This window comes from Thermobia domestica, chromosome 10, assembly GCF_964235325.1.
Source record: "Thermobia domestica chromosome 10, izTheDome1.hap1.1, whole genome shotgun sequence".
Lineage (NCBI taxonomy): Eukaryota > Metazoa > Arthropoda > Insecta > Zygentoma > Lepismatidae > Thermobia > Thermobia domestica.
In genome coordinates, this window is record NC_137463.1 from 93344320 (window position 1) to 93370533 (window position 26214).

General features: G+C 33.5%; 1 protein-coding gene across 1 annotated transcript in view; it reads left to right on the forward strand.

Moving 5' to 3' along the window:
• The window catches only part of LOC145661547 (SID1 transmembrane family member 2-like), a 112817-nt gene that overhangs the window by 79438 nt on the left and 7165 nt on the right, over positions 1–26214 (forward strand). The window contains exons 8-9 of the mRNA XM_081726870.1: positions 2137–2247; positions 18883–18999. Coding sequence (XP_081582996.1) covers positions 2137–2247; positions 18883–18999 — 228 coding nt within the window. The remainder of the gene's footprint in view (positions 1–2136; positions 2248–18882; positions 19000–26214) is intronic.

The following is a 26214-nucleotide window of genomic DNA, read 5'->3' on the forward strand; positions in this document are numbered from 1 at the left end:
TCCCAATATAATTGCTAAATATGTATTTTCGGATATTTTATGTCATTCCTTGTATTGGTACTTAGGGGCATAAAAGTAAATGTTTTAATATTTACGGTACGAAATAAATCAAAATATATTGAAGTGTTATTTTATGTGATATTGTGTTTGATAAATAGTAGCAGCATAAGTACTTTATAGCCAATTTTTTACAAGAATACCGCAATTTCATTTTTTTAGAAATTGGATCAAAAATAAATATTTCTCTCCTACTTTATTTTACTAAGTACTTCTGTTTTACATGCTTAATTAATTAATATTATCGATATTTTTTTCTTTAGGAACGCATAAGTGATTGTAATCTTTATGAACTACCGTCACTAATTCCAAATATCTTCAATACTGCATCGGTGACCAATGTCAAGATTAGAAACTCGATTCTAATACTTAATATTTCTAATCTATAAGTACCCATCTCTCCGGATGCGATCTCGGTCAGTATGTATTGTTCTTTATACTCGAAACTTACAAACTTTTGGTACAATTTTTTAGTTTATTTAAATCATTCATCTCTTCCTCTCTTGCATCTCGCAAATTTCAGTGACACTCCCCGTGTAGACTCCACCTACATTTGGAAACGAATAATTTGCGCTTCACTATTAATTTCGCCTCATGCATAAAATATCAATTTTACATGTCATTTGCACGTGGTAAAGAGTTTAAAAGTATCGAAACACGTATAATTATAATTTAAGTTGTGAATACTGAGTTGAAATTTCAAGATTGCAGGGCAGATCATTAACAAGATCAAGTATGCAGATGATACGGTTGTTATAACTAGAACCGAAGAAAGACTACAGGAGATTATTGACAAAATAGGTGACACTGGGAAACTACTTGGAATGAAAATCAACTTCGAAAAATTGAAAGTCATGAGAATGTCCTGTGGAAACGCGCTCTTACGGGTCAGAGTAGAACAAACAGAATTCGAAGAGGTCAGTAATTTCAAGTATCTGGGAAGTATTTTGACGAGAGACGCTTACTGCGCCAAAGAGATTAGATCAATAATAGTCTTAGCCAAAGAAGCATGCAACAAGAAAAGATCACTCTTAAGTAGCAGGCTTAATATTAGACTAAGGAAGAAGTTGGTCAAGTCATGTGTGTGGAGTATCGGACTGTATGCTCTGTATGGTTCAGAAACTTGGACATTACGGAACTTAGAGAAAAAATATGCAGAGAGCTTCAAAATGTGGTGTTGAGGAAGATGGAGAAGATAAAATGGACAGAAAAAGTAACAAACGAAGATATTTAAAACGGATAGTTGAGAAGAGGACGTTTTTAGTAGGCAGCATCCTTCGTAGGAAGGCCAATTGGATTGGACACATCTGGCGAAGAAATTGTCTTCTTCATTTCGCCATAGAAGGAAAGATGGAAGGAAAGCGAGGAATAGGAAGAAGAACACAAGTGATGGATGATTTGAAAAATAGAAGAAAATATTGGGAGTTAAAAGAGGAAGCTGAAAATCGAGAACCATGGAAAAAGCATTTCCAGGCCCAAACCTAAAATTAAACTTTAAAAAAAAAAACTCATTAGTCTCAGGACCTGTCAAAAGGCAGAATACTTATTATTATTATTATTATTATTATTATTATTATTATTATTATTATTATTATTATTATTATTATTATTATTATTATTATTATTATCATTATTCAGTTACCTAAATTATATCTACAGTATTAATAAAGCTGCTGAAATTAGATAATTGCGAGAAAAGGAAAATGGATTGGTATGAAAAGGGGATGAAGTGTTCAGATGTTAAAATGTTAGCGTCTCTATTCTCTCGGAAGCAAGACAATCCCGTTCATTGAATTTACAGACGAACAATTAAAAATTTCCTAAATGAGAAATTAATATTGTATTCAAGAACTATTTTTCGTACAGGTAAAAACAAAGTAAAAACAAAAATGAACTTAATTTTATGCTTGACACTCAGTTTATTCACTAATTTGGCCCGTTATTAAAGTGAGATAATTGATAAGAAAATTTTAAAAAAACATTCTTGTAGTCATGCTACAACTCAATTTTAGGTAATAAATGTATTTTCATGAAAAGCAAGTCCTCATTTTCTGAATTTTGAAACTGTCTTTTTTCCAGATTCGTTTCAAAGAAAGCAGATTGAAAGAGTCCATTGTGTACCTCACTCTTGCAATTGTGTCTTGGGGACCTGCTTTGTACTTCTTTATGAATGCAGCAGCAGAATGGAAAGTGAGTATTTTTTTAATATTTTTGGAATAACACCGTGTAAATATTATGTGCGTTTCAATTTAAAAGAAGGATTACATTCCTGTATATATTTATTCCAGTTCAGAACCCGAAACACGTAATTAAGTTTGTAAAATATCCAGGAGAGAAATGTTCATCTTGTCGCGTCCTTTTCTCGATTCTTACTGTCCTTACAGAGTTAAACATTTGGATATTTGGAGTGGTATCTTTATAGATATTATTAATAACTTTGATATTCGCGTTCTTCGATACCGCTAGATGTTGACATTAATAACAGCTGAATCAAATATTTTTTTTCTAGTCAATGAACTAAACATATAAAGGTCATTGAACTTTTTCTCTCTTCTATCACTGTCTGAATATGTTACACTGTTCTATAACAACTTTCAGATCTAACTTCTTCTTTTAGCTGGTAGAGGTTTACTTTTTTTTCTAATCGAAGCGTCAGTGCTTTGGTAAATACTTTGTAAATTGTAGGAAGCCGTAAATTGCCTAAATCTTCTTTTGTCTGTTTTGTGCGGCAGTCTCATCAAAGATCTCCACTTTTCAGGAACTCAACCTCTTCATAGACACTTAATATGTGAAATTTAGCAATATGTTTGTATACTCTGCTTCTTCACCAGCTTTCTTTAATGTGCACAATGTAACTTAAACTCGTCAGTGTTTTCCCTTGTTTCATGTTCTTAATAACTAATACAATCTCCCCTTACAGCACGGATGGAATCTCTGGGTTTTTTTTTTTTTTTTTTTCTTTCTTTTTTTCAAGTCCAAGTCATTGCTTGCATAGAATTATTGAATGTCCTATAGGGTTTTTACGGTTTCCAGTGTTTGTGGCAGACTTGTTTCAGTGCTATGATTTTCTTTCGTTCACTGCTTTGGCTCTGGTTTTCCCTGTCAAGGCTTATGTTTGTTTTCAGTTTGTTTTCCTTTCATAAGGTCATCATTGGGTTTCTTTATATCGTTTGTGAACTACTTTGTACAATTTTGCATATTCTACTTTAGGTATCGGGATTCGTTTATAATTTTCATTTCTTTTTCACCAGATGTCGAGATGTTTCTAAAACTCTCTCCTTATCCTTTTAACGATCAAGAACGAAAAACATTCAGACGAATTCGAGTGCTTCGCAAACAAATGGCGATCGAGTTTAAGATGATAGAGTAAAAGGAAAGTGTTCTAGCTGCATTTGAACAGGACAAGAAGTTCCGTGTGCATATCTTGCTTAGTGATGTGAATACATTAAGAAGTAAGATTGATGATATCAAACAACAACAGGAAAATAGTATGATTAATAGCGATGAAGTGCAAGTGCAAGGGGGAAACATGGGGTCAGGTATGGTAAAATCGAACCATTGTGATGGTAATGTAAATATTGATAGCTTGTTACAAGTGGAGTGGTGTATATGAACTTATGAAGTCTGTAGCTCAGGGCGGTCAAGTGAGTGTGGACATTGTTATGGGATAGCTAAAATGATGAATCTCGTATTAAATTCATTACGTTTGAAAGTACGTGATGTAATTGCCTATTCCGTTTCTACTATTGTGTTATCGTGGCTGAATTCGAATTCAAGCAGATGGAAAGTGTTTGTCGCGAATCGTGTAGCAAAGATTCAAACTCTTTTACCATCAGTGAAGTGGCTCAAAGTGAATTCAAAGAATAATCCAGCAGACTGTGCTTTTCGAGGTTTATTACCTTCTGCCTTACTTGCACATCACTTATGGATCTCAGCCCAGAGTGGCTCAAAAATCCCATTCTCCCAGAGTGCAATGAATATAGAGTGGATTCAAAGTTAGTCAACCAAGAGGAAAGAAAACACATAGTGTCTATGCATGTTCATATTGATACCGCCATTATTGACAAGTGTTCGTCATTGGTGAAACTTGAGACAACTATTGTATATTGTAAGCGCTTTATTAATAATTGTCATGTGTCACAAGGGAATAAGCATCCAGGTCCACTTACAGTAACAGAATTTTCTAATGCCTTGATGTGTTTGATCAAAATAGTTCAACAAAGGTCATTTGCATCTAAAATTGAGTACCTCAAAAACGGAAAATCATTACCTTCCAAAAATCGGTTACTGTGCTTGAACCCATTTGTGGATGACAAAGATACTCTACGTGTGGGAGGTCGACTTAAAAATGCCACTGTTTTAGAAGATCGAAAGCATCCCATTTTACTTCCGAGGTATAGCCATTTAACAGAATAAATTGTGTGGAATGAACACAAACTGTGTTTGCATGGTGGACCAAGACTAGTATTATCCTTTATACAACAGAAATTTTGGATTACAAATGGGAGAGATTTTGTTCGCAAGTTACTTCGGAAATGTGTGACATGTCATCGTCATAAAAAGTTAACGATAGAACAGCTCATGGGAGATTTGCCTGCTTCAAGAGTAAATGTCTGTATTCCATTTAATTGTTCAGGAATAAATTATTGTGGACCAATTCATCTCAAAGCAATTGAAGGCAGAGGGCGAACAACTTACAAAGCATATTCGAGTGTTGCATTATTTAAATGTTTTACTATTCACGCAATCCATTTAAAAATTGTGAGTGACTGTACAACTGAAGCTTTCTTAGCTTCTGTAAGAAGATTTATTGCTCGTAGGAGAAAACCAATAGATATTTAGTGACTATTCAACAACATTCGTCAAAGCTAATAAAGAGCTAAAAGATTTTATGTTACTGAAATCTGATCACCATAATATTAGTGTCACAGATAATCTTAGTAACGAAGGCATACAGTGGCATTTTAATGTACCTCATGCACCACATTTCGGTGAATTGTGGAAGATCGAAATCAAATCAGTCAAATATCATCTAAAAACAGTAGTAGGCAATCCTGTGTTAAATTTTTGAAGAAATTTAAACTGTGTTGTGTCAAATTGAAGGGTGCCTGAATTCACGTCCAATTATCCCTTTGTCTTCAGATCCCAACGATGTGTGTAGCCTATCTCCAGGACATTTTCTTATTGGAGTTCCAATGTTGGCAATACCTGAACCAGATTACACAGAAAATAAACTTAATCGACTGTCAAGATGGCAATTAATGCAACGACTTCAGCAGAACTTCCGGAAGAGGTGGAATGTAGAATATATATCTCTATGTTGCAACACCGTCCAAAGTGGTGGAAAAGAAACAACGGCGTGAAGGAAGGTGAATTATTTTTACTTATGGAAGACAACTTACCTCCTGTAAAATGGAAGTTGGGGCGTATTATAAATAGTCATCCTGGAAGTGATCACATTTTTCGTGCAGTGACTCTAAAGATCTCAGATGGAGTTTACAAAAGACCAGTTGTGAAAGTGTTATCCCCATTATTATTTGATTGAGAAAGATATTTTTTTTCATTTACCATTTTGTTTTACTTGTTATAGTTTGTTTCAAATATTATACTAATTCATTTTTGTTTGTATCTTGAACTAATTCGTTCAAAGGTGGGGGCTATATTTAGTCTTAACTTACTTATTTAAATTCTTTAGTTTTGTTTAAAGATTTTTTTTCAATGTAACTTGTTAGATGCAGAAGCAGAAGAAGCAAGTCGAGTAGGTACGTGTTGAAACTATGAGAAGAGTAGTCTGTGAGTTTGCGCATAGCCTATAGCTACATCATCGTAGTGTTCGATGCGCATTTTATTTTAACTGCGGGATTGTAAGAAACTGTTATGTGATAAAGGTGTACAGCATACAAGAGAATGAAAATTTATGTTCATAAATTGTAAAAATTTTAAAATGATCAGTTTCTGTTCGGGGCGCCAAATTTTGATAAAAGTCTAAATTGTAATAAGATGTGGAGAAGAATGGTGGTAGTGTGCTATTCCTTGTTTGAGTATGAGTATGGTTCAGATTCCGGAAACTAAAATTTATTTTACTAACACCAATGTTGAAGTCTCCGTTCTTAGAGCTAAAATAGTTTATGACTCGATATGCCACTGTTTCCGACTTTTGTACAATATTTTTAAAAAATAGGTTTGGCATACAAGATCGGACTTCGAAGGGTACCGTGACCCATTTAGGTTTCGAACCCATGTCCCTTTTTATTTAAAGTATTACGTAATAATGAAAGAAAAGTTGGGGACTGATTTCACGGTAAAAGAAAATCCTGTCTTCCCGCCGTACTTCAGGGCTTTAGGAAAATAAGATCCCCCTTTAAACCGTGAGAGCAAGCTAAGATTTATTTTATTCCTGTAGCTTATCCGTATATTCACATGCAGCATTGCTGAAAAAAATGCTCTAATTTCTGGTTTGTAGGGACGAACTAGACTGATTTTCAGTTTCCATAAAAGCTGGAATTAAAAGAAATAATAAAATATAAGTAAACAAATGTCCTGAATTTAAAATTTTGACTGAAAATCATAAAAATCAGTTCAATTCAGTCCATGGTACATTGAATTGGAAAATTGCCTACATTGCATTATTATTTTAGCTTTACAAACCCTTAAAAACAAATGTTATTCTTGAGGTCAAGGATACAACTTGTTCATAAAAGAAAATGTTCATGAATTTGGGTTAACAGTATAATAAAAGCTTTAATAAGTAAAAAAATGTTTTAAAAATCAAGCATGAACACTGAATCTGGAATTTATGATAATAAAGATGAGAAATAAGGCATAAGGTCTTAGCAGCAAAATTAAGTTACACTAATTACATTTTTATGTTCTCTCTTGATCTATAGCTTGAGTAAATTTTTATAAGTGATCTGACACACATAAACAAAGCAATGAAATTGTTTTTCATAACAAGTCGTAGGTGAAATTTATGTTTATTTATCCTTACATAATGAGCTTTCACAATCATGTATAATACAAAAATGGTTAATTTACATTACATTTGACAATACTTATAAGATGAGATGATAAACATATGATTAACGTTGATGAGCTGATACTTTGTGATTAATAACATTACCAAAATTATGAATTTAAGAATGGTATAGTTTTATGAAATCTGAATTTAAATACATACGATTCAGGTTGAGTGAAATTTAGAAAATAAGTGGAGCAATCTAGAATACGTGGAATAAGGTGAAATGAGTCATGATTTCGATAGGAAATTTAGTGAGAAATGTTGAAAGAAAAATGGATTGACCTAATGAAAATAAGTAAACCTATGGCTGCCTTCTAATCGTTTATAATGATAAACTAAGATTAGGAGATAATTACACATGAAATTTAATACTAACATAAACAACAAGAGTACATCATACATACATATATCAATGCGAGTAGTATTGTTATTTAACTATGCATAATATATACACACATATTAGCGAATATGGATATATACCAAGACATATAAATATATATATATAAATATATATATATATATATATATATAGATAGATAGATAGATATATGTGTGTGTGTGTGTGTGTGTGTGTGTGTGTAGATAGATTGATTGATTGATTGATAGATAGATATAGATATAAATAACAAATATAGGCATGCGTACATAGAAGACAATTAATACTTAAATATTCATATTCAATGCAAAGACGTCTTTTACTAAAAAAATTCTTAGACAAATGTGCTTGTTTTCCATGGTTTTCTTATGTTGCAACAGTAATATATGTATATAGCAGTAGGTTGTCATCATTATTGTGATCTATGCGCATAGACTGATTTCTCTATTATATAGAAGGATCAGAATGATACATTGAATGCGGCTTTGCTTAGTCTACTTTTTGGTTACTTGTCAACACGTATTCATCAGGACAGAATATAATATATATTCCGTTTTATTGACGGATTCCGTACCTCTAACAAAAATGACTACTTATGAAATTACTTGCGTTTTATATTGGAACATTGCTACATATTATTCATTAAGGTCTTATTAGCATATTGATTGAAGTTGATGCATTAGGTTACCAATACCTATTTGATTAACTTTATAAACATAGCTGTTTTATACAATTCAGACAATACACTGAATGCACTTCTAGAAAATATATCAAGCTTTGTTTTTAATTATTTTACATCCAAAGAGTGCCTGTCAATAGCATTGATGACACACTTTCACTCCATGCAAATTTAAACATCTAATTTAAATACTTGAATTGTCTTCTTTTATGAAAAATTTCACAATTTGAGCTACTAAAAGTCTACATGTATTTAGTTTATATGATCTTTCTTTACGAACAAATTTGAATATTATCTGACAAAAAGAAAAATTACAGGAAATAATATGTCTTTAGTGAAAACGTTGCGGTCATTAATATCACATAAACATGTACCTAAAATTGCTAAAGTGTATCTATACCTCAACGCAAACCAACTTTAAAGTAAAATTCTACTCTTTGATATCTAAAGTTCGAAATAGAGTGCCTATTTTCGATGTGATGAAATTAAGTTTTTGAAATATCAGCTATTTCTGGTTTTAATTTCTGCACAGTGAACTTCTTGCTTAATGCCGAAAATCGGCCTTTCAACACCAAGAAATAATTTAGGTGGGCCCTACCTTTCATTGTCACCACTGCGCTAACCATACATACACAAAGGTCCTCGCATTTCCTTGTTTCGGGCTTGGGCGACTATCGTTCTGGATGCTGGGTTCTCCCAAAGAATTTTTGCTGTGCCTTCCTCATAATCTGCCAGGGGCGACGAACTTTGGCTTGTCTTTCTCCACTGGAAAACTGCTTTCGCCGATTCACCTCCTCACGATGCACTTTTCTGCACCAGCACTTTCAATTACCACACTGCACCAACATCACTGTTTCCATCTCGGGTGTAGTGTTGCACGGACTAATTTTTTTGAAAGTGTTTTTATATAGTGTTCATTGTAATGCATTGTAATTTTATATAGTGTTCATTGTAAGTCTAATCGTGTATTCTTAAGGCTAGTCTAAGTGCTTTTTGGAAATGTGCAAGCAGCTTTTAAATTTGTTTTCCTGGCTCATTAATTTTAGTTAAACAAGTCCGTTGACACTTATGTATATGTGTGAAAATGTATCACCTACACAAAAATGCACGTAAACACTTTAATGTTTTTCGGAGTTTAGAGTTTTAACGAAAGGAATTTTACGTATAAATGTCTGCGCTTTAGTGCCGCCGAAGACCGTACATTGGGGCTGTTTTTCTAAGTTAGCCGCCCATTTTATTTTTCACTTAACGTGCTGTATATATTCGTGTGAGTTAATTTTCACTAAATGTATCACTAAATGCTTGCGACTCACTTCCGATTTCTGTTTGAGAATCCCTCGAAATTTTGAATTCTCAACTTGCCGATCTTTTGGGACACGCCTCTAACTGCGTTTTGATTTCCTCCTTTTTCTTTTATTCGTCGAATTATTTGTTGCGTCCTCCGCCCATTTAAGGTGCTCGAGCGTCGTTTTTTCAAAGTACGTGATTTCTTTAAATTTCACAAGTTATTTCTAAAATTCTTTTGGAATTTCATCTGGAGTCTTGTCGTCTAGTTCGTGCCTTTAGATAGGTTTCCATAGATGTGTAAAAATCTTATCTAATTTTTGGATGGAGACACCCTGACTCGAATCTGTGTTTAACAAATTGGCAAGGATTATTTTCCACTTCGACTCTATTCAATTTGATAGACTTTGCTATTTTTCTCCTATTCCACAGAAAGATGTTAAAAGCTCTTCTGTTTATTTACTTGGGTTCGTGAACGGCCCTCTGTGTGTGTGTGAGGTCGCATGCTACCCGTTCGGCGTAGGCATTGTTATAAAGGAAAAAAGAAAGATAGCCTGCTTTCCTTGCCGCAACAAGAGTATATATATATATATATATATATATATATATATATATATATATATATATATATATATATATATATATATATATATATATTAAAAAAAACATATATTGTTTGGATAGGGAAAGCAAATAAAGAATACTGTTTCAGTTCCCTTTGCCTTTTTACACACAAAATTTAAAATGACATTCACCAAAGTTGTTCTAATCATATGCATAATTAAATCAAATGAATTTTTAAAATTAAAGAAAAAATGGATATGAGGCAACTGTCACAAAATTCCTATAAAAGCACAATTTTGCTAATTTGCACCAACATAGTTGCAAAGCTCTGTTTTGTCCGATATGCGAAGAAAAAGAAATCAACCCAGTAAATGCGATTAGTGTCAGTGTCAGGGAGAGAATTGAGAAATTAGAAATCAAGAAGAAAGTATGGAAGCTACATTATAACATTTTTGAACTGTGAAACATCAGGAAACTTGTGAAGCTTCTGTGAAACTATAACATATGATCGACAACCTGTGTATGCAGAAAGTAAATGGCAATAGCAGTGGATGCCCAGTGGATATAGTCAATTTGCCACCTGGTGCTTATCTTACTGGTATTTTTATCCGATGCAGAATAGCAAAGCCAAAGGAAAATACCATGTGCAACAGCAGAAATAATCAATATGTAATTACTGTTGACACCAAGAAGTGGATCCCAACCACAGATGGGCATTCTGCCATTAATAGAAACAGAGATGGTATACAGTGGGCAACAACTAAGAAGACGCAATAGTGCCTCTGTTGCCTCTACTATAGCGTAGTTTAGCGCTTGCAATTATCATCAGGACTTGCGTATACTTCTCTCTCCCTCTGCAAAGTAAGAAGTTGAAGAAAGTGAAGAAAAAGACAGAAAAATGAAGATAGAAGAAGATGCCAGAAATGCCTGAAAGAATGAGTTGTTAATCATGAGGAATTATCCTTGAACCTCAATACAAATAGTTAATTTATAATTAACTAATTGAAAAAAAATAATAATGTATTTAAACTAATTTCAATTCATAATGTAAAGCAAGAAAACAGCAAAATTGTAAACAAATCCAAGGTCAGGGATATTTCCGATTGATTTTGAGACCACAGGAAAAAACAGAGGAATTGCATCATATGTCATCACCCCTGTTCAGCCCCTAACGGAAAGACAAATTGTGTGGGTAGCAAAATCACACCCATAGATCGGAAATTGGAAGAGCGTAGGCAGCAAAATTACACCCACACACTGGAAAACCGAGGTGACAAGCGAAATCAGGGACCGAACCTGACAGTCAGTCTGTCTGCGAATTTTCTTGAGTGCATCACGTTGAACTTTCGCTCGTGTGGCAAGAAAAACGTTATTTTCTTACTCGCGGTAGCAGACAGGGGAGACGTTCCATCGAAACCTTTGGTCGATGTATAGTTTTGCTTTCTGCTATGTAGAATTGTCAGGCTTCGATAAACATTCGCAATCAGCGACAAGCTGTAAGAAAACGGACTTAGAATGTGGAGCTATAGCCGGCAATGGAGTAAGCCAGAACCGCTAACCAAGGCGAGGCCTGTCTTAGCATTATTGCATTCATACAGAGCAACTTCAAATTGAACTTGTAAAAATTTAAGGAAGATGAATGCACTACAACTGCACCATTGCTACTTGGAACTTTCAATTTTTAAATTCTTGATTTTATACAAGTTTCAATTTTGTTTGCTATATCACTTCCCGTGTAGTAATCTGAACTTAAGTTATAGCGAGACAAAGTGTTCTTGAATAGAAATTTTTCACTTGTAACTGAAAATCAACTGAACAGAAATTAACGCTGCTTCGATAATTTAATTTTTATTTCATTTTAATATGAAATCGAGAAAAACAAATCAGGTTGAGAAAAGTTAACCTTTCTGCTTGGCGTTATAAATCTATGTAAAAGAATTGAGAAATCTTATAATAAACTTTTAATATCTGAATTTTGTGACCGAAATTAATTGCAAGCAAATTTAAGTCAGTAAACATCTCCTAATCCGAATATAGCACTGAAGAGTACAATAATGTGGTGGAGAAATTTATCTTGATGTGGTGGAGAAATTTCTTGGTTGAATATTATAATAACTAAAATTCAATATAGGAAAGCAAAGACATAGCAACGTCGGTAAGGAATGGGAGAGCAATTATATATGTGACGTACCCTCAGTTTCGTTCCTGGACCTTAGATCTAGGCTTATGGGACTATTGAGACTGTAACATAGCTTGTAACAAGATCCCTGAATTGGTAGGCTGGTGAAAGATTCTGAAGAACCTTTGTAGTTCTCAGTAAACTCCTACCTTATATTAATGTTGCAGTCTCTCTTATAGTGAATTCTGTCACTAATTCCCCTCAAAGTCCCATACTTTAACAATGGGCGCCGGCTTTTCACGACGCCAGGCACCCTGACAAGTCATTAACGTGTTAATGGTGGAGACGCCGACGTTTAATGACGCCCAGGCGTCCCCTAATAGCCACAAATAGTGAGAGCTCGGGCCATCCAGCACGCAAGAGCCCCCAAAACGTATTAAAACATTCATTGTATTATTAAACCAAACTATTACAGAACGAGCCAGCGTTTGTGTTATACAGTCCATCTAGGCCTATCTATAAAAGTGAGCGATAATTCTAAACACAAGTAGGCAGTACAAGGGAACATAAAGCCTGGAGCGAAAAGTGTTGATGTTTTATCTGGCATCAATCCCCACATTGTCAATAAAAAAGATAACTGTGTAGTAATATTAAATGGAACAAATGATTTGGCTACCAATGAAGGTAGTGAGGCTGTGAGTAGGATTAGCAATAAACTCTCTGTTTTCAATAAATGTAAGATAATAGTGGTAAACATCCCTTACCGGTACGATCTTATTAAAGAGTCGTGTGTTAATAAAGCTGCACTGGCCACTAACTTAAAACTAAAAGCAGTATGTAGTCAATTCACGAATGTTGATATGGTGGATATCAGTAAGTTAGGTAGGAATGTGTATACTCAACACAGTGTGCATCTCAATCAAGCAGGGACAGGTGTATTAAGTATAAAGATCTGCGAAATAATTGATAAGAGCGTAGCCACTAAATTAGAAAGTAAAAAGGAAGTAGCGATGTCTTGGTCTGTACAGGAAAACCCAAATCACCCGACCCCAGGAATGAATATATTAAATAAAATTCTGTGGGGCTGGGTGAAAACTTGAAACCTAACGAAGTCGCTTAAAATTAATGATATAAGTAAAAATGTAAGTGTTAATAAACGAGAGTCAGGGAGTAGAATCGATTTCAGCCAATGTTGTCAACTTATCACAACCATCTAATAAAGCTAATGATGCATGTTCAGTTACCAGCAAGCTACTTAAACTATGCTTTCTTGATGTACAAGGGTTAAAGGACAAATCCCTCATTATTTCAGAATTATCTTACGAAAATGATTTAAATATTTTCTGTGTGAGTGAACATGGGAATACAGACATTGAACTCCAATACAACAATGTATATGGTTTTTCAAGGGCAAATAGTTACAGTAGGAGTAAATACATACATGGTTGGGTCGCTAGCTATGTTAATAGTCACATAGAATATCGTCAATTAGACACAACTTTTCTCAATACTGAACGTGAATTTGAGTCAACTACAATTTTTCTGGATCAGTACAAGTTAATAATTGTATCTGTTTATAGAACCCCTAATAGAAATCCATTTTTAAAAAAAATGGAGCAGTTAGTGGCACTTCTCAACAACTGGCATAATTATGAGGTAGTAATAGGGGGCGATGTAAACTCACATTTTGATGTGACTACTGACAAATGAACCGTACATGAGTTACAAAACATACTCAGACAACATCTTCAAGTGGTTAACCGTAAATCGACTAGAGGCACAGCATGCTTAGATAATGCATTTACCAATGTAAAAACGAAATATTTAACCAGTAATGTATGTAAATTTCCCTTTTCAGATCATGATGCCGTGCTAGTCAATCTTAGTAAAATAAAAGTAGTATCCTGCAATTTTAGTTTTCCCATAACCAAACATATAGCAACTAGGCCCATGACAGAAACTAATTTACAATGCTTCATTCAACTATTATCGTGTATAAACTGGGATTAAACATTAAGTATAATAATTTAAATGCCAGCAATACATTTGATATTTTTCTTAACTAAGTTTCTAAATATTTTTGAAACGTGTGTAGCTAAAAGGGTGCTTCTGTATAATTCATCAAAGAAAACCAAGTTAAGTAATAGGAAGTGGCATACACCATGGGTAACTCTCTGCTATGAAAACTAAAGTAATGCAGTATTATAATATATAGATAAGAATAAAATGACTAACGAATACAGTGATATCTATAAGTCTCAAAAGAGTAAACATAAATCTGCAATAAAGGTAGCGAAAGCAAAATACAATTGAAATTGCATTGAATTATCGTCAAATAAATGCAAAACTGCATGGAAGATAATGAACAAGGTAAGCAATGGTAATAATAATAATAATAATAATAATAATAATAATAATAATAATAATAATAATAATAATAATAATAATAATAATAATAATGTTACGCTATCGCCTGATACCATTAATACGTATTTTGTTACTTCCGTAGAGGAAATCAAGAAAAGCAATGCGGATACTAATGTTAATATGTATCAGTATTTAAGTCAACATAGTCCATTTAATAGTTTTTTTTGTTACCCACTAGCCCTGATAACGTCATAAAAGTAGTAAAAAAATGAAAACTTCTGACAGTAAGGATATATGTAACATATCGAGCTATCATTGGCAAACCCCTTACAATATGCTTCAATAAATGTTTCTTTCAAGGTATTTTTCCTAAAGCACTTAAAATAGCCAGAGTTGAAAAAAACATGCTATGAATCTAATGCAAAACGAGAGATCGTTCCTGTTCGTCTAATTATCGTCCAATATCTCTTATTCCGGTTTTTTTTTTAAATTAATTATGGAAACTATTGTTAAAGATCAGCTATATAAATATATGACTAAGCAAAACATAATTCTGAAAGCTCAATTTGGATTCCGGCCTAGGAAATCCACAACTGATGCAGTAGAATCACTAACGAAAAAAAAATATATGAAGTTTTTGAAAATAAGAGTTTTGCTCTAGCGACGTTCTGCGATTTAAATAAAGCGTTTGACTGTGTATATCATAAAATCCTATTGATAAATTAGCGTATTACGGATTCCATAGCAGCAGTTAAAATTTGTAAAATTCAATTTAAATGAACGTAAACAGATAGTTAGTGTTAACAACATGCATTCAAACATCTTAGAAGTAAAATATGGGTACTACAGGTTCTGTTCTGTGTCCGATACTATTTTTAATAATGATAAATAATTTGCTTCTAAATACTAATACCACATCAATTCTATACGCGGATGACACTATCCTACTTAACATATATACAAGCTTTGAAGAAATATATAGAAGCTCAAGGCGCATTAACAGAGGCAGAGACCTGGTTTAAAAGAAATGTTTTTGTGCTAAATCGAGATAAAACAGAAAAAGTAACCTTTAATCTCAATCACTGCAATAATAAAGAAAACTATGATGAAACTGAGGTTAAATTTCTTGGTATATGTATAGACCTAACCTGGGAACAACATGTCAAATATGTATGTATATAAAAAGCTCTCCCGAGTGCCCCTTTTGTTAAGAAAAATGAAAGAAACAGTTCCCTGTAAGTATATGAGGAATTCATATTTTGCATTTTTTCATAGCATAATTAGATATGTGATTTTGCTTTGTGGTAATAGTGGTCAAGTAATGGTGTCCTAGTTTTGCGAAAGAAAGCCATCAGGATTATTGTTAGAACATATCATAAAGAACACTGTAAACCACTATTTATCAGGCTTAAGATAATGACAGTAGTTAATATATATATTTATCAAGTGCTTCTTTACATTTATCAAAAACCTTGCAAATATGACACTTAGGGATGAAGTACATGCATATAATACTAGATAGTGTAAGAAAATTGATATACCCTTTATTAGATTATCAAAGATCAAAAATAGTTATTTAGTTATAGGACCGAAGCTGTTTAATAAACTAACATCCTCCTTACAGCAGCTGCCGTTAAAGGTTTATAAGAAAAAGTTATATGATTGGTTAATAGCGAATCCATTTACTCGATTCAAGAGTTCAGTGAATGTGAAGAAACTGTGTCGTAATTTCCAGTGTCACTTTATTTCAAATATTGTTAGGCTGTTCATTATACTGTTAACCAGCCACTGATTATCTGTATGTTATGATTACTTTTTTTCTTATATCTATATCTATCTACCAATCTATCTATCTATCTATATCTATATATATATATATATATATATATATATATATATATATATATAGGCGCAGATCCAAGGGGGGCTATAGGGACTATAGACCCCCCTTGACGCTTAGGTATACACTGGATAAAATGGACTTCAATCCTGTTTTACACTGGATAAAGCGGCAAACTATGGTTTAGCCCCTCCCTTGATCACATCCTGCATCCGCCACTGTATATATATAATATATATATCATTCAGACGTTATCTATTGCTTGTAAAGTTCAATGACAATAAAATATTCTATTCTATAAGTTGAGTATATCCTATTATCGTCGCTGCGTTCACCAGAATTTCTGTGATCTTGATGGCTTCAGAAATCATTTGTAGTGCAGCAAACTGGTTGTTCAATTCCTATTAAAATATCTACTTATGGAAACTATAGGGCACATATTCATTTAAAAAAAAAGTTGCTCACTTTGTGCCTCCGTGTTTATTATTTTAACTGAATATTCCCTTCCTGTCTGGGAACGTAATCACCGGATACTCAGGCTTACATCTTCCATTGGAAATTTTGTTTCTTTCTTTCTTTTTTTTTTTTTTTTTTTTTTTTTTTTTTTTTTTATTAACAGTTAGTGAAAAGTATTCAGTGACTTAATTTCTTTCTTTGATTGCCCTTAATTATTTCCGGTCAATTCATCGTTTCTACAATTAATTTATGCGGAATTCCATAATATGTCTTTAATTTATGTTCTATAGTTTATTTTTCGCTGTTGTAAACATTAGTTTTGCTGGCAAATTTAATACTTTGCACATACTGTGAATTTTAGTACTAAGATGGTTGAACACTTAATGTGGCCTGTGCAGTTTGTCAATGAGATTTCTTATTAAAGCTAATTAGCTACATTTTTATTGGCATCAGGTGCGAATTTCTAAAACAATTTTCAATTGACAATTCAATTCCAAGTGAGGGCAATGTGTCCAGTTTCAATTTTTGAAATACTGTATATATCCTCAGAGAACACCTGTTGAGATTCTATTTAGGTTTTTTAATAAGACTTTTAATCATCTTAACTGTGAAGTTGTGTAAACTGGAAACGATCTGTAACAGAAAAAACTAATAATATATAAATAAGTGTTATCTATTATTTTGTGTTTTACTTGAGATGTTGATTATATTGTTTCATCTGTAATCTGGGTTGCCCTTATCTAGGTCATTTGGTCTGATGTAAAAAGACCTAAATTTCCAGTTTACACAACTTCACTGTTAAGAAGATTTCTAAAATTGCTGCTGTATTGTGGTTGACTGCACCTTCTTCTTTCGTATAAAAATTTTTTTTGGGATTGCCGCAGTGTTGTGCCCAAGTTCAAGCTCATACCATAACAGTTCACATATCAGACGTTGTTGAGCACTCATCTTCACTGCCACTAAAATCTAACTGAAGATACTGACAGAGTGATGGCCTTTGTGTTAAATAGTCCGCTTGCCACACCATTCCTTGGGCAAGTTTGGCCTACTACTCAAGGTCGATCACAGCGTATGCACGTACCTGCTAATTGGTTTGTGGAAATATTGCAAGACTTGTGTATTATCCTTGTATTTGGAAGTACATATATATATATATATATATATATATATATATATATATGAAAAGCTATTGAAAGTAATTTTCACAAAAAAAGAATATAAAATATTTCCAATACTAGCAGAAGAAGACTAGAACTGCACTTTACTAGAAAACAACTGGCGTATATCAGACTTGTCGTACGCCAGTACAGTACTTGTATAAGTCATATACCTCCACACAATGTGACGTTAAGAAAAGATCAAAATGCTATACACCACACAAGAATAAAACTATTAAATAAACTTTTCAGCTCCTTCAAGCAGATGTCAAAGTTGAGTTTTAAAAAAATTTAAAAAAAAAAACTAATGTTGCAAACTTACCTGTTCTGTAGCGTACTTCAAGCAAATTTTGTTATGAAAGAAGCTAGAGTATGAGATTGAAGAATATTTTATATATGATACTACAGAAGCGTACATAGGTATTGTGTTATAGATGTACATTTTCAGTATCACTATTATGTGTATTGATCTGTAAATTTAATGTTTTCTCAGCATTATGTATTTTCTGATGAAATCATAAAATAGTTATAAAAGTGTAAAAATGAATATATATAAATAAATAATATATTATGCCTATTATTATATAAGAATAAGATATTGTTATGTACTTTTGGTAGTTATACCCTGTAAGTTCTTCTTCCCATATGTATCCTATGCCAGATGTCACGCGCAAGCCAATGAAGGAAAACAACACATACAGAAACAGGTAATTCATATCTGGAATGACCTCGTGTAGAATAATGTAGGATTATATTTAAAACTTCCCTTTAATATATCACTACTCTCCGTAAATCCACAATATAAAAATTATTGTACCTATGCATGAAATTCATTCAATAAATTGTTTACTTTTATGTTTGTTTCGAACTCATGCTATAATAATTACTGAAGACTAATTAAAGTTTTGAGATTTCGTGAGTGGAATTATAGTATAACCCTTGTTTTTCTCTTGTTTCACATCTAGCTCACACCAGCTCATTCAAGAATACTTAACAAAACTTGTTTCGGTAAGCTGGATTATTTCGATCAACATGATCTGTGGCATTTTCTTTCGGCATTTGGCATGTTCTTCACATTCATGGTAAGTAAACAAGCAGGTAGCGTATTGGGGAGGATCACGAATACATGTTTGAGTTTCGATCGAGAGTTTCCATATATATATATATATATATATATATATATATATAAATCAAGAAGTCCAAAGCAGTGTAACATATACAGTGTGAAAACCTTAATTCCTACTAGGCTTTTAATTCGGCTGGAGTAGAATCTTAACACAGGAATATCGTACGTTAAATCACATGTGTCAAATTTAATGTTGGTATTTTAGCCTTCCAAAGCAGGGCAGAAGTGGTCTGTCTAGGTCGAAAGTAAATATTTTCTAATGGAAAGTGGCATTTTTTTTTATCTCGATTCGAAAGAATACACGCAAAAAAAAAAAAAAAAAAAAGTTTCGTAAAAGTTTAATTAAGTTGCCCCCATTACATCAAATAGACATTCAAAATAAATTAGTTTAATATGTAGGATACCAGTTGTTCAGTCTTTCAAAAGTAAAAGAATGTGATTTTAATCAAAGTATTAAGTATCCAGGCTACGAAAAACTACATCCCTAATACATACTCTATTAATTCTTTTAAAATACTTGCAAATAAGGTGATTTACACACAGCCACCATGCGTTGTCGCTCCCTAGGAGATATCACATCATTTTTATTTGGTTCGATACATTGCCACATGCTTTCTAAATACGGTGGCAGAATTTTTATCTTTTTCTTCTCAACAAAACGAGAAGGAAAGTTTATGTGCATTGTGTATCATTCATTTCATGTCGATAATGCATGTAGTACTAGAGAGGTTTGAGGAATGCCTTCGCGTCTCATCATAAACGGAGGGAAAATCCCAACCTACATCTCTTCGCGGGAGAAAGCAGGCAACATCTTAGGCTGCTAACGTAGGTGGGAACCAACTGACTCCCGGGATAAGGAGTCAACCAACCTCTACCAGGTTCGAACGGCCTCCTCGCAGGGCAGACGAGAGGTGGAGGTCAGGGGCACCTTCTTGTTCTTAGGAGGGGAAACTGTCGTAAAAAGCGGATAAATCATAAGGTAGTCAAGGGCATGGAGATATGGAAAGGAAATGGGAATACTACCACATTATCTTACTTCCAGGAAGGACGAAGGAGGAGAATAAATATAAGATGGTTCCGGAACGGGGAACGGGGAGTAAAATAGTCCCCCGTTCGGATCTTCCGGTGGGGACTTACTTCGAGAAGAATCATCAAAGGGAAAGATAATAATAACAATAACTTTCCTTTCAGCATAGGAACCTGGCACGTACGAACTTTACGATGTGCGAGTAAACTTGAAAATTTAAAAGTGGAAATGGATAAATGTAGAGTGAACACAGTGGGCTTGAGTGAACTGAGATGGTCAGGAAAAGGTGAGATAGTATTGGGAAATTATATAATATTCTATTCGGGTGGCATTAAGGTCGAGAACGAACGAATGAAGAACGAAGTAGCAAGAAGTGTAACCAAAGTTGAATGCTACAATGTCCGGTTAATGTTTGTAAAACTAAGTGCAAAATCAGTGGCTATTGTGATAACCACCGACCATGATGACAATGAAGTAGAAGTAATATATGATAAAATTAAGGAGGGAAAAAGTAAGATCAACACTCTAATAATGAGAGACTTCAACAGCATAGTAGAAAGAGCAACGAATATGGTGGTGGGACCATTTGGACTAGGTAGAAGAAACGCACGGATCCAAATGCGTAGGAAACATTTGTAGACGACATGATATGGTGGTAACGAACACTGGTTTAAGAAAAAACGAAACAAGCTGTACACGTGAAAAAGTCCAGGAGATAAGAAACGCCACCAAATTGATTACATTCTTGTCAAGCAAAGTTTCAGGAATAGTGTACGAGACGTGAAGACACTACCAACAGCGTACATTGATTCTGATTACAATCTCCTAGTGGCGAAAGTGTAAACCTGGTTAAAGTCGATCAAGAAAACTGGGAGAAAAAATCTAAATGGAACTTAGAGCGACAAACAAGTTGGACAGTGATGTGTAAGAAGATATTGAAGAAAAATTACGTGCAATGGGCGATATGGTAAGCAATGTAGAAAATAGTTCGGGAAAAGTTAAACACATTCTACTTGATACACTTCGCAATAACATTGACAGGAAAGAGCACCAGGAAAACGATGGATAACTAAACCGATGCTTAAGAAGATGGAGGAACGCAGAAGGGCGAATACAACGAACATCGAAGGATACAGAAAGAAGAATAATGAATTGAGCAGTGTGACAGACAAAGCCAAACAAAAGTGCGTGGCACAGATATGTGGATAAATAATGGAACTTTAACGGCGCGGCAGACATGTATCAGAAAGCACAAGAATCAGGAGAGAAAGCTAACAAAAGTATAAACACGATTGAAATCGAAGATCAACAATGTTATGTGGTCACTGACCATCAAAAAATCCTTAGAATTTGGAAGAATTACATAAAAGATTTTTATGATCAGAAGAATCACCGCAAATATATTGCAATCGAAGTAGAGGAAGAGGTGGAGATGAAGAAAAAGGACCCAATATGTTGACAAGTGACGTAGTACAAGCCATCAAACACATGCATAGGAGGAAGGCCACTGGAGACGAAGACATTCTAGCAGATTTGCTCAAGGGATTAGGATACAATGCAATGAAAGTACTGACATCACTTATTAACAAGATCTATCTGAGTGGGGAATGGCCAAAGGATTTTCTTGATGTTACAATGATTGCATTGCCCAAGAAAAAGGAAACAAAGAAGCGCAGCGATCACAGAACCATTAGCCTTATTTCCCACACTGGAAAGATTGTTGCACGCATACTGAACAGGCGCCTCGAAAGTAAGATAGAAGAGATGTTGGAGGAAAATCAATTTGGATTCCGAAAAGAAAAAGGACCAAAGATGCTATTGGATTAATAAGAATTATATCAGAACGAATTCTTGACGTGAAGGACGAGTTACGTGTGTGCTTCATCGACTGGCAAGAAGGTTTCGACTGGGTCCATCAGAACGAACTTCTGAAAATATTTAAAGAAATCGAGGCTCAACTGGAGAAACCGATGACTCATTTGCAATCTGTATATAGGTCAATGAGTGAAGTTGCGATTTAATCAAGAAGAAACCAACTGCATGAAGATTGGCAGAGGAGTCTGACAAGGATGTATTATGTCGCCACAAATTACTCAACATTTACAGTGAATGTTTAATCAAGGAAGCATTAATGGGAGTTGGAGATTTCAAGATTGCAGGCCAGATCATTAACAAGATAATGATGATACGGCTATTAAAGCTAGAATCGAAAAAAGACTACAGTAGATGATTAATAAAATAGTTGACACTGGGAAACTATTTGGAATGAAAATCAACATCGAAAAATCGAAAGTCAGAATATCCCTTGGAAACGTGCCCTTACTGGTTAGAGTAGAATAAAGAGAACTTGAAGAGATCGGTAAGCTCAAGTACCTGGAAAGCATTTTGACGAGACATTTACTGCACAAAAAAGATCAGGTCAAGATTGCCTTAGCCAAAGAAGGACTCAACAAGAAAAGATCACTCTTAACTAGCAGGCTTAACGTTGAACTAAGGAGAAGTTGGTCAATTGCTATATATGGAGTAATGGATTGTATGGCTCAGAAACCTGGACATTACGGGAATTAGAGAAGAAATCTTTAGAAAGCTTCGAAACGTGATGTTGAAGAAAGATGGAGAAGACAAAATGGACAGCGAGAATAACAAAACGAAGATGTTTTAAAATGGATAACAGAGAAGAGAACGCGTTTAACCGGCGTCCTTCGAAGGAAGGCTAATTGGATTGGATACATCTTGTGAAGAAATTATTTTCTTCGTACCGCCATGGAAGGAAAGCGAGGAATGGGAAAAAGAAGAACATAATTGATCGATGATTTGAAAAATAGAAGAAAATATTGGAAGCTAAAAGGGGAAGCTGAAGATCGAGAAACTTGGAAGAAACGATTGTAGATCCACAACTAAAATTAAAATTTAAAAAAAAAAGCCTCGGGACCTATCAAAAGGCCGAATACATAATAATAATAATAATAATAATAATAATAATAATAATAATAATAATAATAATAATAATAATAATAATAATAATAATAATAATAATAATGCATGTAGAAGTATTGGAAAATGAACCTTATAGCATTTTCTTCCCCTTCCTCCCCTCCACTACCATTTAATTTGAAAATTGTATTTATGGATTTTTTTCTGTTTCATAAGAGAAGTGTTTCTCAGTGTTACATGAGTTTCTATTTATTTGTTTATTTTTATAAATATGTATTTGTTTTCTTTTCTTGATGTGTGAGAAAAAGGAGAAAGGTTAGCTTTGTAGATTTTTGTACGGTATTGCTTGCCGTTGTGAGAGGAAATAAGAGTGATGTTTATTGGTTCGAGTCTCTGATAGTATAACTTCGAAAGCGATTATGACGTCTTTATAGGTTGGGTACATTCACGGAGCATTGGTAAATATTTTTCTCCTCGTAACTATTAAAGATATCAAAATTGCATCGTCTATACCTCGTATCATTTTTGAAGATGCATTAGGATCGCGTACTCTTACCGTTACCCGCTCTCGAGAGTGCAAAACTTAAAAAAGAGGACTTTTTGGAGGGAAATTTTACAATATTCTCCTGAATTTCCCTTTCCGGGTACGTCATGTACACATGTCCAAGATATCATGTGAAAGCGTCCTTCATTCTAACGAGAATGGCGTATGAACTATGACCCTATGATAAATGATGATGATGCAGTAGTTACTTGATTAAAAGTCTAAAATTTCCTTTAAAAAAGGCAAGATTTTAAAAGGGTTAAATAGCAAAGTTTTCAAATCTCCGAGATAGAATACAAGTTGTCTATTCAGACCGGATATTTGAATGGAAAGTGTTGATTTTATTTAGATTCGAAATGTATACAAGAAAACAAGAATCTTGTGCGTCAATTAGTTTTATGAAAATGCTCTCTTTATCCTTGAAATAGTGTCGAAATTGTGATGAGGAATGTTTATATGTAAATAAATAATTGTCTATCTCATCCTGAGGGTAATGAAAGTATTGTTTGAACCCACAGTTCCTTATTTTCTTGCATATATCCCAATCTGAAGCGGAAGTCACAACACCTCTTTTAAGAAAGAAAATAAAAATCTGGTTTCAATAAACCACTTCCGTTTTATTGTGGCGGTTGAAAATTTTATCATTCGAGATAGTATTCGGACTATAGTTGTCGTACGGAAGTTGAAAATTTTACCGTTTAGTAATGCATTCAGCGTTTATGTCATTTTCTTCTTTAGGACAAAGTAGTTTTTTTTTTTTTTTTTTTTTTTTTTTTTTTTTTTTTTTTTTTAATCCACTACATACGGAAACAAAAGACAACACTCTAGTACTTTATTTTTAAGGATCTAGTATATCTTCCTTCCTTTACAGTTTTATAAGGATCTAGTATATATTCCTTCCTTTACAGCTTTCAAAGAGACGACTAAGACATACTGTAGTTCAGAGATAGCGTTTTAATTTTCTGAAGGATTTCATCAATGGAAACGTAATTTTGCCGATATGGAGGCGCAGTTTTCCTGCAACATGTGTTAAGTTTTCTGTCAAAGACCCAAAGTTTATGTTGCGCTGCTATATTTCAATGGCCAGAAGAAATATCTATTTTAGTTGACGAAAATTTTTGTATCTAATCGAGAAATTGCATGGCTTCGAGCGGAAAATTTGATGTTAAGTACTAACAATACTGTGTTAAGTTCTTACTAGTATAATTGAGAACTGTTTTAACAAAACTCAACAAACGCCATTTACAAAATTTTACAGGAGCTGTTTCTTTAAGTTGTTCAGAATATCGTTGATTCAAAAGATTTCAAAAATTCAATACTGATCATCCATGTAGACTGGGATTGATGAAGGAATAATTGAAGTTCATCACTAACGGCCTTTATTAAGGAAAAAAGTTACAAATTACAAATTTTTACAAAACTCAACATGTCCTCTTTTTCGTGCATATTTCTGCTTTATTTTATTAAGACAGGCATTATAAATATACATTCTAAACATTTAATTTCAATGGGTTCTTAAATACATTACATTTTGTAGATAATGTCAGAATAAGAAGTCACAATGTATTAGTAAATTTATCATTTTCTTTTAAGTTAACGCACGAACAGAAGTTTCAACAGTAACAAAATCTGTTTCTCACATCTTAAATCTATTATGAAACACACAGTTATACATTGAAGTGACAACTAAAGCAATAGTACATAATACAAATTTTAGATTTTTAATGCTGTGTGGAAACAATACAGGAACATAGTCTTTCGTAATACAGAATTTTGTCTTCAGTATCACTAACATTCCCTTGTACAACTTTTAAATAGAACTCTTTACTTTCCCCTGAATCATTATCAAAATAAGACATCAACTTCACGTCATTTGCTTTATTTTTGTTTGCATGATTCACTTATGAAAGTTGAGGTGCTTCAAACATTATTGAAGCACTTCTCTCTCCAAGTTTAAGCACCTCAATGTCTATCGGCGAAGCAAAGTATTTTTAAAAAGGCACTGTGCCCTAGTCTCAGATCTTCTTACATAATATGCAGTACTCTTGCCTCAGATATCTTAAAAGGTAATTTGAATTTCATTAAAAGTTTGGAGATTGATTTCATATCGTAACTATAGCAGTCTTTACCCCAAACTTTAACCTTCCCAAAACTTTCACAAAATGTCACAATATTCTGAGGGCAGAGTGATTCTTTCGAGTTTTCTTAGTTCTTTCTCAATAAGGTCAAAACCCCTGTCAGGAGGCAAAAAGCTGTGTCCACGTATTGGGAAATAATCTTAAAAAGTGGAGATAACTGTAGAATTTTGAAAAATGGAGATGTTAAGTTTTGTAAAAATTTGCTATATTCAGGCACCTTTTACAAGGACAAATATTCAGTTTTGTCGGTTTTTCTGTTAGCCATTGTGTGAGGCTCATATTAAAGTACCCGAATCCGTTGAAAAACGCATTTTGAAAAAAAAAAAAAAAAAACTGGCATTTGTTGAGTTTTGTTAAAAGGATCTTCAATTGGAATAAATAATAATAATAATATAATCATAATAATAAAATTACTAAACTTATTATACTGATAATCATCGAACCGGTTGTTAAATGATTTGAATGACACCACGTCCCAAAAGCTAGTTAGATTAATAAAGATATATGTTTAAATGAAACCCAAAATAA